The 14,485-nt window shown below is 50.3% G+C and overlaps 1 protein-coding gene across 1 annotated transcript in view; it reads left to right on the top strand.

Annotated features, from left to right (window-relative positions):
• Positions 1 to 14,263, top strand: part of GPR4 (G protein-coupled receptor 4) — a gene marked incomplete at its 3' end in the record, with an annotated part of 46,094 nt that extends 31,831 nt beyond the window's left edge. The window contains exon 2 of the mRNA XM_082263850.1: positions 13,033 to 14,263. Coding sequence (XP_082119976.1) covers positions 13,199 to 14,263 — 1,065 coding nt within the window. The 5' untranslated portion in view covers positions 13,033 to 13,198. The remainder of the gene's footprint in view (positions 1 to 13,032) is intronic.
• Positions 14,264 to 14,485: the final 222 nt, after the last annotated feature.

Raw genomic sequence — 14,485 nt, 5'->3', positions numbered from 1 at the left:
CACCCACGCCCTGACGTCAGACCCTTGTCCTTCTCACCATCTCATGACAAAGGACAGGACAATCCAGCACCGCGCTGTCACTTGTGTAACAATGCCCCTCTCAGTCCCACCCGGGACAAAGATTTTCCAGCTTGTGGGACCCAATCTAGGTGCCAGCAGCCTGAGAGTAATTACCACTGCGTTAAGTTAACTACTTACCGCAAAGTGACGTAGGGGTACGTCGGCAGACTTTGCGGGGTTATACCGGGATGATGCCTTTAGCTAGAGGCACCACCCGGGTACCATGGTTTACAGCCAACAGTCGGCTTTCCATCGGTAACGACCGATGCGGCTCGGGAGCCGCTCGATTGTTACCCGGGTGAGCGGGAGGGGACGTTCCCCCCCTCCCGCCGCCTTCCGTGACTTTGCCCGGGCCTCCCGTCCCACCGGGAGACCCGAGCACCCATCCGCCGGCTGGATGGAGTCCCGATCTAAGCTGAAAGCAGCTTTGATCGGGTCTCCGATGACGTAACCCGGAGGCGGCGTCCATTACGTCACTTCCGGGTTACTCTGCTGCAAAAAGGCGGCAGATTAAAAAAAACGGCTGTATGCAAAAATGCTGTTTTCGGCATTTTGCATACATGGAGGTGTAGTGGAGGGGTCGAGGGTCTTTTAGACCCTCGATCCCTCCATAAAGAGTACCTGTCACTCCTATTACTGTCACATTCCCCCCGATCCCTCCATAAAGAGTACCTGTCACTCCTATTACTGTCACATTCCCCCCGATCCCTCCATAAAGAGTACCTGTCACTGCTATTACTGGCACATTCCCCCCCGATCCCTCCATAAAGAGTACCTGTCACTGCCTATTACTGTCACATTCCTCCCCGATCCCTCCATAAAGAGTACCTGTCACTGCTATTACTGTCACATTCCCCCCCCCCCCCCGATCCCTCCATAAAGAGTACCTGTCACTGCTATTACTGTCACATTCCTCCCCGATCCCTCCATAAAGAGTACCTGTCACTGCCTATTACTGTCACATTCCCCCGATCCCTCCATAAAGAGTACCTGTCACTGCCTATTACGGTCACATTCCCCCGATCCCTCCATAAAGAGTACCTGTCAGTGCTATTACTGTCACATTCCTCCCGATCCCCCAATAAAGAGTACCTGTCACTCCTATTACTGTCACATTCCCCCCGATCCCTCCATAAAGAGTACCTGTCACTGCCTATTACTGTCACATTCCCCCCCGATCCCTCCATAAAGAGTACCTGTCACTGCTATTACTGTCACATCCCCCCCCCCCCCCGATCCCTCCATAAAGAGTACCTGTCACTGCTATTACTGTCACATTCCTCCCCGATCCCTCCATAAAGAGTACCTGTCACTGCTATTACTGTCACATTCCTCCCCGATCCCTCCATAAAGAGCACTTGTCACTGCTATTACTGTCACATTCCTCCCCGATCCCTCCATAAAGAGTACCTGTCACTCCTATTACTGTCACATTCCCCCGATCCCTCCATAAAGAGTACCTGTCACTCCTATTACTGTCACATTCCCCTCAATCCCTCCATAAAGAGTACCTGTCACTCCTGTTACTGTCACATTCCCCTCAATCCCTCCATAAAGAGTACCTGTCACTGCTATTACTGTCACATTCCTCCCCGATCCCTCCATAAAGAGTACCTGTCACTCCTATTACTGTCTCATTCCCCTCAATCCCTCCATAAAGAGTACCTGTCACTGCTATTACTGTCACATTCCTCCCCGATCCCTCCATAAAGAGTACCTGTCACTGCTATTACTGTCACATTCCTCCCGATCCCTCCATAAAGAGTACCTGTCACTGCTATTACTGTCACATTCCCCCCCCATCCCTCCATAAAGAGTACCTGTCACTCCTATTACTGTCACATTCCCCCTGATCCCTCCATAAAGAGTACCTGTCACTGCTATTACTGTCACATTCCCCCCCCCCCCCGATCCCTCCATAAAGAGTACCTGTCACTGCCTATTACTGTCCCATTCCCCCGATCCCTCCATAAAGAGTACCTGTCACTGCTATTACTGTCACATTCCCCTCGATCCCTCCATAAAGAGTACCTGTCACTCCTATTACTGTCACATTCCCCCCGATCCCTCCATAAAGAGTACCTGTCACTGCTATTACTGTCACATTCCTCCCGATCCCTCCATAAAGAGTACCTGTCACTGCTATTACTGTCACATTCCCCTCGATCCCTCCATAAAGAGTACCTGTCACTGCTATTACTGTCACATTCCTCCCCGATCCCTCCATAAAGAGTACCTGTCACTGCTATTTCTGTCACATTCCCCTCGATCCCTCCATAAAGAGTACCTGTCACTGCTATTACTGTCACATTCCCCCCGATCCCTCCATAAAGAGTACCTGTCACTCCTATTACTGTCACATTCCTCCCCGATCCCTCCATAAAGAGTACCTGTCACTGCTATTACTGTCACATTCCCCCCGATCCCTCCATAAAGAGTACCTGTCACTCCTATTACTGTCACATTCCCCCGATCTCTCCATAAAGAGTACCTGTCACTCCTATTACTGTCACATTCCCCTCAATCCCTCCATAAAGAGTACCTGTCACTGCTATTACTGTCAAATTCCTCCCCGATCCCTCCATAAAGAGTACCTGTCACTGCCTATTACTGTCACATTCCTCCCCGATCCCTCCATAAAGAGGACCTGTCACTGCCTATTACTGTCACATCCCCCGATCCCTCCATAAAGAGTACCTGTCACTGCTATTACTGTCACATTCCCCCTGATCCCTCCATAAAGAGTACCTGTCACTCCTATTACTGTCACTTTCCCCCCGATCCCTCCATAAAGAGTACCTGTCACTCCTATTACTGTCACATTCCCCCCCGATCCCTCCATAAAGAGTACCTGTCACTGCTATTACTGTCACATTCCCCCCGATCCCTCCATAAAGAGTACCTGTCACTGCTATTACTGTCACATTCCTACCCGATCCCTCCACAAAGAGTACCTGTCACTGCATATTACTGTCACATTCCTCCCGATCCCTCCATAAAGAGTACCTGTCACTGCTATTACTGTCACATTCCTACCCGATCCCTCCATAAAGAGTACCTGTCACTGCTATTACTGTCACATTCCTACCCGATCCCTCCATAAAGAGTACCTGTCACTGCTATTACTGTCACATTCCTCCCCGATCCCTCCATAAAGAGTACCTGTCACTCCTATTACTGTCACATTCCCCTCGATCCCTCCATAAAGAGTACCTGTCACTGCTATTACTGTCACATTCCCCCCGATCCCTCCACAAAGAGTACCTGTCACTGCATATTACTGTCACATTCCCCCCGATCCCTCCACAAAGAGTACCTGTCACTGCTATTACTGTCACATTCCCCCCGATCCCTCCACAAAGAGTACCTGTCACTCCTATTACTGTCACATTCCTACCCGATCCCTCCATAAAGAGTACCTGTCACTGCTATTACTGTCACATTCCTACCCGATCCCTCCATAAAGAGTACCTGTCACTGCTATTACTGTCACATTCCCCCCGATCCCTCCATAAAGAGTACCTGTCACTGCTATTACTGTCACATTCCCCCCGATCCCTCCATAAAGAGTACCTGTCACTCCTATTACTGTCACATTCCCCCCGATCCCTCCATAAAGAGTACCTGTCACTGCATATTGCTGTCACAAGGGATGTTTTCATTGCTTGTGACAGCAATAAAAGTGATCAGATTTTTTTTTTTTTTTTTAAAAAAACCTGTAATAAAGTTAAAAAAAAAAAATAAATAGGAAAAAAAAATTTTAGCCGCACCCGTCACCGTTAGCTCGCACGCGAAAAAAACATATACGGAAGTCAAGCCGTGAATGAAATCGCTGTTCAAACCACACATGTGAGGTATCGCCGCGATCGCCAGAGTGTGAGCAATAATTAAAAAAAAAGAGCTACACTCTAACTCTAAACTGGTAACCGTTAAAAAAATTTAAAGCGTCGCCTATTGAGATTTCTATTGAATAGTTTGTCGCCATTCCACGGGTGTGCGCAATTTTAAACCGCAACATGTTGGGTATCTATTTACTCGGCGTGACATCATCTTTCTTAATATACAAAAAAAATGGGCTAACTTTACTGTTTAGTATTTTTTAAATGCAGTGAAATGTGATTTTTCCTAATTTTTCCAAAACAAATGGCGTTTTAAAGACCGCTTCGCAAATACCGCGTGACAAAAAATATTGCAATGACCGCCATTTGATTCTCCAGAGTCTTTGCTAAAAAAATATATATAATGTTTGGGGGTTCTAAGTAGTTTTCTAGGAAAAACTACTGATTTTATCTTGTGAACAAAAAGTGTCGGAAATAGGGCTGGGGTTTAAGTGGTTAATTAAGCAATTTCCCTTTAAATGCCACCACCAACTTTTACCGAAGAGTCGGAACTTTCACAAGATCAGCAATACCAACCATGATCTGAGAATAATCGTCTGTAACACACAGGTACAGCGCATGCGGAAAGTACTCACAGAGCTTCACTTCTTCCACATGTTATGTTACAGCCTTATTCCACAATGGATTAAATTCATTATTTTCCTCAAAATCCTACAAACCCCTCCCCCATAATGACAACGTGAGAGAAGTTTGAAATCTTTGCAAATTTATTAAAAATAAAAAAGGAAAAAAATCCCATGTACATAAGTATTCACACCCTTTGACATGTGCATAAGTATTCACACCCTTGTCCATGACACTCAAAAATTAGCTCAGGTGCATCCTGTTTGCACTGATCATCTTTGAGATGTTTCTACAACTTGATTGGAGTCCACCTGTGATAAATTCAGTTGATTGGACATGATTTGGGAAGGCACACACCTGTCTATATAAGGTCCCACAGTTAACAGTGCATGTCAGAGCACAAACCAAGCCATGAAGGAATTGTCTGTAGACCTCGGAGACAGGATTGTATTGAGGCACAGATCGGGGGAAGGGTACAGAAACATTTCTGCAGCATTGAAGGTCCCAATGAGCACAGTGGCCTCCATCATCTGTAAATGGAAGAAGTTTGGAACCACCAGGACTCTTCCTAGAGCGGCCGCCCGGCCAAACTGAGTGATCGGGGGAGGGGGGCCTTAGTCAGGGAGGTGACCAAGAACCCAATGGTCACTCTGACAGAGCTCCAGCGTTTCTCTGTGGAGCGAGGAGAATCTTCCAGAAGAACATCCATCTCTGCAGCACTCCACCAATCAGGCCTGTATGGGTGTGGCCAGACGGAAGCCACTCCTCAGTAAAAGTCACATGACAGCCCGCCTGGAGTTTACCAAAAGGCACCTGAAGGACTCTCAGACCATGAGAAACAAAATTCTCTGCTCTGATGAAACAAAGATTGAACTCTTTGGTCTGAATGGCAAGCGCCATGTCTGGAGGAAACCAGGCACCGCCCATCACCTGGCCAATACCATCCCTACTGTGAAGCATGGCGGTGGCAGCATTATGGAGTGGGGATGTTTTTCAGCGGCAGGAACTGGGAGACTAGTCAGGATGGAGGGAAAGATGAATGCAGCAATGTACAGAGACATCCTTGATGAAAACCTTCTCCAGAGCGCTCTGGACCTCAGACTGGGGTGAAGGTTCATCTTCCAACAGGACAACGACCCTAAGCATACAGCCAAGATAACAAAGGAGTGGCTACGGGACAACTCTGTGAATGTCCTTGAGTGGCCCAGCCAGAGCCCAGACTTGAACCCGATTGAACATCTCTGGAGAGATCTGAAAATGGCTGTGCACCGACCCTCCCCCATCCAACCTGATGGAGCTTGAGAGGTCCTGCAAAGAAGAATGGGAGAAACTGCCCAAAAATAGGAGTGCCAAGCTTGTAGCATCATACTCAGAAATACTGGAGGCTGGAATTGGTGCCAAAGGAGCTTCACCAAAGTATTGGGCAAAGGGTGTGAATACTTATGTACATGGCAAAGGGTGTGAATACTTATGTACATGGAGTTTTTTTATTTTTCATAAATTTGCAAAGATTTCCAACAAACTTCTCTCACGTTGTCATTATGGGGGATTGTTTGTAGAATTTTGAGGAAAATAATGAATTTAATAAATTTTGGAGTAAGGTCGTAACATAACAAAATATGGAAAAAGTGAAGCGCTGTGAATATTTCCGGATGCGCTGTATGTCCAGAGGATTTATACTATACAGTAGCGCTCTTCAAGAGACAGCAACATTTTTTTTTAGTTTGCATTGAAAGGTTTTTAGAGACAAGGTTAAAGGAGTTGTAAAGGCAGAAAGTGCATTCTATACTTTAAGATAAAAAGCCTTCTGTGTGTAGCAGCCCCCCTAATACTTGCCTGAGACCCATTTATATCCAGCGATGTCCATGAGTCCCTTGGCGGTCCGGGACTCTCCCTCACTCTCCCTCCTGATTGGCTGAGACACAGCCATGACACCATTGGCTCCCGCAGCTGTCAATTAACGCCAGTTAGCCAATCAGAAGAGAGAGGATAACAGAGAAAATTGTGAGTTGAAAAGGAAGAATACTTGCAATGTCCCGATTTCAGCAGAGTCCAGTCAAGGAGCAATGTGTTATTGCCTTTCATAACTTAGCAGATGTTCCTTGGTTGAGGGTACATGAGAACTGTCCTGGCATCCCTCTTTTCTCTGGGATCAAAGGGGTGTTGACAGAGGCCATCGGACCAATTAAGCGTCTGAGGAGTAGCCATCGTGTTTATGACTGTATCATGGCCCTACCTTACACACAGTTTTTTACCAACATGAATATCTTCCAATATGTACTGGTTGCATTCTGGAAACTGGTAGACTATTGTTCAGCATTTTATTTTGTGTCCAGTGATACCAGAGTATATCGGATGGGCCGGTCAACCAGGAGGTATGAGACTGCTATCTCCCCTTCTGTATGCTCTAGTGAAGAGTGGAAGGTGGTCCTCAGGGGGAGTCTCAGGGGTAAAAAAATGATCATCTTGGGGGCTCAAGGATGGAAAGGTGTAATTTGGGGGGGCTTGAGAGTGGACAGGGCTCCTCAGGGGAGGGGGCTTAAAAAGTTGAAAGCATTCCTCAGGGGGTTCATAAGGGTCCTGGGGGGGGTCTCAGGGGTAGAAAGCGATCATCTGGGGGGTCCAAGAGTGGAAGGCAGTCCTTGGGGGGGGGGTCTCAGGGGTAGAAAGGGATGACCTGGGGGGTTCAAGAATGGAAAGCGGTGCTCGGGGGGTCTCAGGGGTAGAAAGGGATCATCTTGGGGGCTCAATGGTGGAAAGGGGTCATTTGGGGGGCTTGAGAGTGGACAGGGCTCCTTAGGGGAGGGGGCTCAAGAGTTGAAACCATTTCTCAGGGTGGTTGAAAGGGATTAACCTCGATTTGTTCAGGAGAATATTCCCTATTCAAATATGCAGTCGACCCCTGCAAAGTCGCGGTTCAGAGTTCAGGCCTCAGTCGTTCGTGGATTTTTCCTTAGAGTCTAACTAATAATTGTTTGCGGAAGCCCCTGCAATTTCGCAGAAACCAAAAATATCCTCTGCCATTTATTTATGGCTTTTTTCGTGGTAATATATAATTTTTCATGCATTTTAACGCTAAATTATTAAGAACAATTTAATTTACTAATTTCGTAACACAAATATTAACATAAATTCCATTTATAGGCATATTTTTCACAGTTCACAGTTTTTCGTGTAGCAGTATTTCCAGGTCTTATGCCTGACGTGGGTCTGCCATTGTTACCGGTGACACTTCCAACACATTTGAGTTGTGACCCCAGGTGTGAGAACTGAGACAATGACCATTCCGGCATCTTTGGCTTGTTTTGTCTTATTGTATTTAGGGGATGGGGGAAGGGAATGAGTGGGATACTCCTCTGGCTCTACTAGGTTTGACTGGGACACTATACAGAAAAAATGCCCACTGGCGCTGTCTTGACGCCAGCTGAATGCTGACCAGCGCTTCCTGACGCTTAAAGATACCGTGATACTGAAATTGTGCTGGAACCTCGACTTTAACTTGACTGTTAACTCAGAAGATCCAGGACTGTGGATTACTTGACTCCTGACACTGCTTTAGCTCAAAAGTCAATGAACAGCTCCCTACAGGCTCCCTACAGCCCTGCACTGGCTGAGGCAGCTCCTTGGAAATACTGCAACTCTCAACTCTGTACACTTCCCACTATACACGGACTCTTCAGGGCCCTAACTGCAGGCGCCCCCTTTAACACTTCAGGGTCCTCTACCCAGGTACCCCCTCTACCACTTCAGGGTCCTCTGACTAGGTACCCCCCTCTAATACTTCAGGGTCCTATGACCAGGCACCCCCTTTTAACAGCTAGCTGACTCCTGGATCCCTAGAACCTTCTCCGGAGTGGTCCCCTCTGATGCTAGGCAGACCCTAAGGGGCAGTCCGCAGTACTCATGACCTTTGTAGGCTTTCCTGGAACTGGACCCCTCTCTCTCTCTGCTGGTTCTCGGCACACCGGACCCCTTTACAGCTCAGCTCAGCACTCTCTGGATTCTCAGGCAGCCACCCGAGACACCCGCTTCCTCTGACAGGAGGAGAGACAGCTGTACTCTTCCTCCCAGGACTCTGCTTCCCGCCAAAAACCCTGCTTAATGCGTTCCCCTCACACTTATACCCACTTCCAGAATCCTTTGTGGCAGAATATGCCTTCTGGGGTAGCTACAAGCCTGAATGAGTCTCTGATTGAGTTTCCTCCACTGCCCAATGAGAATCCTCTCATAGAGCCAGTGGGGAGACTCCCCTCTCAGTAACCTCACCTGGGTCCTCTACCTAGGTACTCTCTCTACCACTTCAGGGTCCTCTGACTAGGTACCCCCTCTAATACTTCAGGGTCCTATGACCAGGCACCCCCTTTAACAGCTAGCTGACTCCTGGATCCCTAGAACCTTCTCCGGAGTGGTCCCCTCTGACGCTAGGCAGACCCCCAGGGGCAGTCCGCAGTACTCACGACCTTTGTAGGCTTTCCTGGAACTGGACCCCTCTCTCTCTCTCCGCTGGTTCTCGGAACACCAGACCCCTTTACAGCTCAGCACTCTCTGGATTCTCAGGCAGCCACCTGAGACACCCGCTTCCTCTGACACGAGGAGAGACAGCCGTACTCTCCCTCCTGGACTTCCTGCCAAAGACGCTGCATCATGCGTTCCCCTCAAACTTTTACCCACTCCCAGAATCCTTTGCGGCAGAATCTGCCTTCTGGGGTAGCTACAAGCCTGAATGAGTCTCCGATTGGGTTTCCTCCACTGCCCAATGAGAATCCTCTCATAGAGCCAGTGGGGAGACTCCCCTCTCAGCAGAGACACCTTGGAGACATGAGAGCCCAGCTGAAATCATGGCCCTGCTGTTAGGCAGCCAAGGCCCACTATATTTTACCTAGCACCTACCTTGTACGTAACCCCAACCCCCCCCCCCCCCAATTTCGGGGGTCGACTGTATGCTTAATATTATTGTGTCTTGGTCCTGTTGGATTTTAAGTTGTGAATTGGGCAGAGGTCTAATGGAGGTCGCCCCACGTCTGGCTGCTTTCTTTGTTGACATGTTAATAAACGCTTTGTGTCCTTATTGATGTGATTGTCCTACAAACCACGGATGACAGAACTGAAGGATTTGGTCATAGTTTTACGATCGGTCAGAGGGAGGTGGTAATCTGTCGATTTTTTATGGTCAGCAGAAACTAACAGACATCCTGGCAGAACTCAACAAAGACAATAGAGTGGATGTATGGAGTCAATAGGCAGCATTCTTCTGTAGGGTCAGAATTTTCCCATATCATGGATCTTCTCCATTCCTAGGCATTGAGGAAATCCCAGTATCACCCGGGGTGACCGCTCCTCACAGAATATCATTTATTTTAGTTCTGGACTGTGATTGGTTGATCTGTATAGAGGTCACACCCACTTCTGGTATGTGTACTTTGCGTGCAGAATGGACAAGATCAGTGTAATGAGGGCCACTTCCCTTGAAGGACTGGTCTGTACTTTGGTGCTGCAACCAATTACAGTGTGTCTTATATAGAGGACCATCATTGGGCCATCAGTCTCACAACTCGGAGACTCTGGAACCAATTACAGTGTGTCTTATATAGAGGACCATCATTGGGTTATCAGTCTCACAACTCGGAGACTCTGGAACCAATTACAGAGTGCCCTATATAGAGGACCATCATTGGGTTATCAGTCTCACAGCTCGGAGGCTCTGGAACCAATTACAGTGTGTCTTATATAGAGGACCATCATTGGGCCACCAGTCTCACAGCTCAGAGGCTCTGGAACCAATTACAGTGTGTCTTATATAGAGGACCATCACTTCTCATACAGAGGACCCACCATTACTTCCTAAATACCTACCTTACAGATTAACCCTCCTCTCACAGAGCACCTGCCACTGCTTCCTCACTCCCTACCCCTAATAACTGCCCCTCCTCTCACAGAGTACCTGCCACTGCTTCCTCACTCCCTACCCCTAATAACTGCCCCTCCTCTCACAGAGTACCTGCCACTGCTTTCTCACTCCCTACCCCTAATAACTGCCCCTCCTCTCACAGAGTATCTGCCATGGCTTCCTCCCTACCTACCCCTAATAATTGCCCCTCCTCTCACAGAGTACCTGCCACGGCTTCCTCCCTACCTACCCCTAATAATTGCCCCTCCTCTCACAGAGTACCTACCACTGCTTCCTCACTCCCTACCCTTAATAATTGCCCCTCCTCTCACAGAGTGCCTGCCACTGCTTCCTCACTCCCTACAACTAATAACTGCCCCTCCTCTCACAGAGTACCTGCCACTGCTTCCTCACTCCCTATGCCTAATAAATGCCCCTCCTCTCACAGAGTACCTGCCAATGCTTCCTCACTCCCTACGCCTAATAAATGCCCCTCCTCTCACAGAGTACCTGCCACTGCTTCCTCACTCCCTACCCCTAATAACTACCCCTCCTCTCACAGAGTACCTGCCACTGCTTCCTCACTCCCTACGCCTAATAATTGCCCCTCCTCTCACAGAGTACCTGCCATGGCTTCCTCCTTACCTACCCCTAATAATTGCCCCTCCTCTCACAGAGTACCAACCACTCAGGGCCGGTGCTAGACTATTTTACGCCCTAGGCAAGACCCTGATGTTCCTCCATGTCACACCTGGGGACCTCAATCCCCCATAGCACACCCAGGGACTCCAGTTCCTCATGGCACACCTGGTGACCCCAAAACCCTGTTACACCCGGTGACCCCTAACCCCCATGGCACACCTGGTGACCCTGATTCCCTTTCACACCAGGGAACCTCCATGTCACACCCAGGGACCCTGATCCCCTGTTCTGGGGACACTCACTGGGCGGTATGCAGAGAGTAGCCCACACTCTGCCCTCCTTCACCGTGATCCTGCTGATTCCTTCTCCTAGGACGCTCCTCTCCAGGACCACAGTGCTCACCACAGCTCCATCCGGCTCCTGGTGGAGGGAGAAGCAGCAGTCAGAGAGCTTCGCACATCCCTAATCCCCAACCTCCTCAGACCATTCCGGTGCCTAGTCGTTTCTGCTCCAGCAAAGGTGCCGCCCTCCAGTGCCAAGCTTGGGGTCAGGTTCAGCTCTCCTCTGCTCCCTGCTTAATACCGACCCAGGGAAATGAACGGCTGCCCACCAGCTCAGTGCAAAGAGTCACTTCCTGCCTGCGGTTTACACCCCTCAGCTCCAGCCGAAGAGGATCATCATGCATGCAGCACTCCTGTGGGCTCCCTTCCTGCCTCTTGCCCCCCCAACAGCGGTGGAAAGCCAGGGCCTGGTAGTTCAGCCACTGCCCCAGACACCTGGCATCTTCCTCTGTCCATTCTTCCTCCCCCACTGCGGCCCCCTCCCCTCAGCTCACAAGGATCATTCATGATGGACAGAGAGTGCCGACTCATGGCTGCGCCCCTAGGTTGCAATGCGCCCTAGGTGGCTGCCTAGTTTGCCTAGTGGAAGCACCGGCCCTGCTGCCACTGCTTCCTCACTCCCTACCCCTAAAAACTGCCCCTCCTCTCACAGAGTACTTGCCACGGTTCCTCACTCCCTACCCCTAATAACTGCCCTCCTCTCACAGAGCACCTGCCACTGCTTTCTCACTCCCTACCCCTAATAACTGCCCTCCTCTCACAGAGCACCTGCCACTGCTTCCTCACTCCCTACCCCTAATAATTGCCCCTCCTCTCACAGAGCACCTGCCACTGCTTTCTCACTCCCTACCCCTAATAATTGCCCCTCCTCTCACAGAGTACCTGCCAATGCTTCCTCACTCCCTACCCGAATAATTGCCCCTCCTCGCACAGAGGGCCTGCCACTGCTTCCTAACTCCCTACCCCTAATAATTGCCCCTCCTCTCACAGAGTACTTACCATGGTTCCTCACTCCCTACCCCTAATAATTGCCCCTCCTCTCACAGAATACCTGCCAATGCTTCCCCACTCCCTACCCCTAATAATCGCCCCTCCTCTCACAGAGTACTTGCCACTGCTTCCTCACTCCCTACCCCTAATAATTGCCCCTCCTCTCACAGAGTACTTGCCACGGTTCCTCACTCCCTACCCCTAAAAACTGCCCCTCCTCTCACAGAGTACCTGCCACTGCTTCCTCACTCCCTACCCATAATAATTGCCCCTCCTCTCACAGAGTACTTACCACGGTTTCTCACTCCCTACCCATAATAATTGCCCCTCCTCTCACAGAGTACTTACCATGGTTTCTCACTCCCTACCCCTAATATTTGCCCCTCCTCTCACAGAGTACTTACCACGGTTCCTCACTCCGTACCCCTAATAATTGCCCCTCCTCTCACAGAGTACTTACCACTGCTTCCTAGCTTCCTTCCCTCAGCCTAACCCTTGTACACAAGCATCCTATTTGCTTCCCTTTCCCTCTTACACAAGGCCCCTGCTGGTCGGTATAGACCGGTTCCTATTGGTCAGTGCAGTCTATGAGAACTCCTCTTCTCGGTCTTTATGTGATTTCTCATCCTCTGATATTCTCTTTCCACAGATGCAGTGAGGGTGCCGCCCCCGAGGAGTCACGAAGGAGGACACGCCCCATAGATGAGCCTCCATATAGCACAACGCGCCCTACAAAGGGCAGGAAGGAGAGGAGCGGCGTACAGCGGACAAGTGAATGGACACAGCTGGTTGTCATCTTGCACCTTCCCTTCACCATGACTAACACCACCCCGGAGGCCTGCAATGTGGACTCGGATCTGGACAGTATCCTTCCTCCATCCCTCTATGCCGTAGTGTTTGTGGTCGGTCTTCCCGCCAACCTGCTGGCGCTGTGGGCAGCCTGGCTTCAGGTGCGGAAAGGTAAAGAACTGGGCGTGTACCTGCTGAACCTCAGCCTCTCCGACCTCCTTCTTATTTGCGCCCTTCCACCATGGACAGACTATTACCTGCGGCGGGACGTATGGGGCTACGGGCCGGGGGCCTGCCGGCTTTTTGGATTTGTCTTCTACACCAACCTGTACGTGGGAGCTGCCTTCCTGTCCTGCGTCTCTGCGGACCGATACCTGGCGGTGGCACACCCGCTACGCTTTCCCGGCACCAGGCCCATCCGTTCCGCCGCCGCCGTCTCTGCACTGGTCTGGGTTGTTGAACTGGCCGCTAATACTCCACCCTTGTTCAGCGACGCCATCACCCGGGACCGCTACAACCACACCTTCTGCTACGAGAGCTACCCCCTTTCAGGAACGGCTGACGCCCTGGCCAACGTAGGGAGGGTATTGGCGGGATTTTTATTGCCCTGGGGGATCATGCTGGTCTGTTATGCCGGATTACTGCGGGCTCTGAAGGACAGCGCATCGTGTGAACGAAGGGAGAAGAGGAGAGTGCGGAGACTGGCGCTGGGTCTTCCATGTGTGGCCCTCTTGTGTTACGGGCCCTATTACGTTCTGCTGCTCCTGCGCAGTGTGGTGTTTCTTATTAGCGGAGATGCCGGAGCCGCGGGGAAAAGCTGTGCACTGGAGGAAAGGCTGTTCCCAGCTTACCATGCGGCACTGGCCATGGCCACCCTGAACTGTGTCGCTGATCCTGCCCTTTACTGCCTGGCCTGCCCTGGGGCAAGAGGGGAGGTGGCAAAGGCAATAGGGCGGGTGGTGGCGTGGGTGATGGGGAAGGACAGAACTGGGTGGTGGGACAGGGGAGGGGAAGGGCGGGGGCTGGGGTATCGAGGAGAAGAACTGGGGATGGTGGACATGGCTGGAAGAGGAGCCGCCTCTGTAGTATGAGCCAGGGGGGCAGATGGGTGGCGGGGAGAATCCGCACAATGCAATAAATTATTCCAACATCTTCCAGAATAACGTGTCGCTTATTATAAGAGCGCGGCGCGGCCGTATGGCACGCGCAGAGGAGTGTGAGCCTTCCCAGAGTGATCATCTGCAGGTGGAAGAATGGAATAGTCTGCAGGTCTGCCATCTGTCTGCTGAGTCAGCGCAGCTTACGCAGACACC

The sequence above is a fragment of the Pelophylax lessonae genome, assembly GCF_965119305.1.
Source record: "Pelophylax lessonae genome assembly, chromosome: 7".
In the NCBI taxonomy this organism is placed as follows: domain Eukaryota; kingdom Metazoa; phylum Chordata; class Amphibia; order Anura; family Ranidae; genus Pelophylax; species Pelophylax lessonae.
The sequence above is the reverse complement of the archived record's forward strand: the minus strand, read 5'-3'. Positions and strand labels throughout refer to the sequence as shown.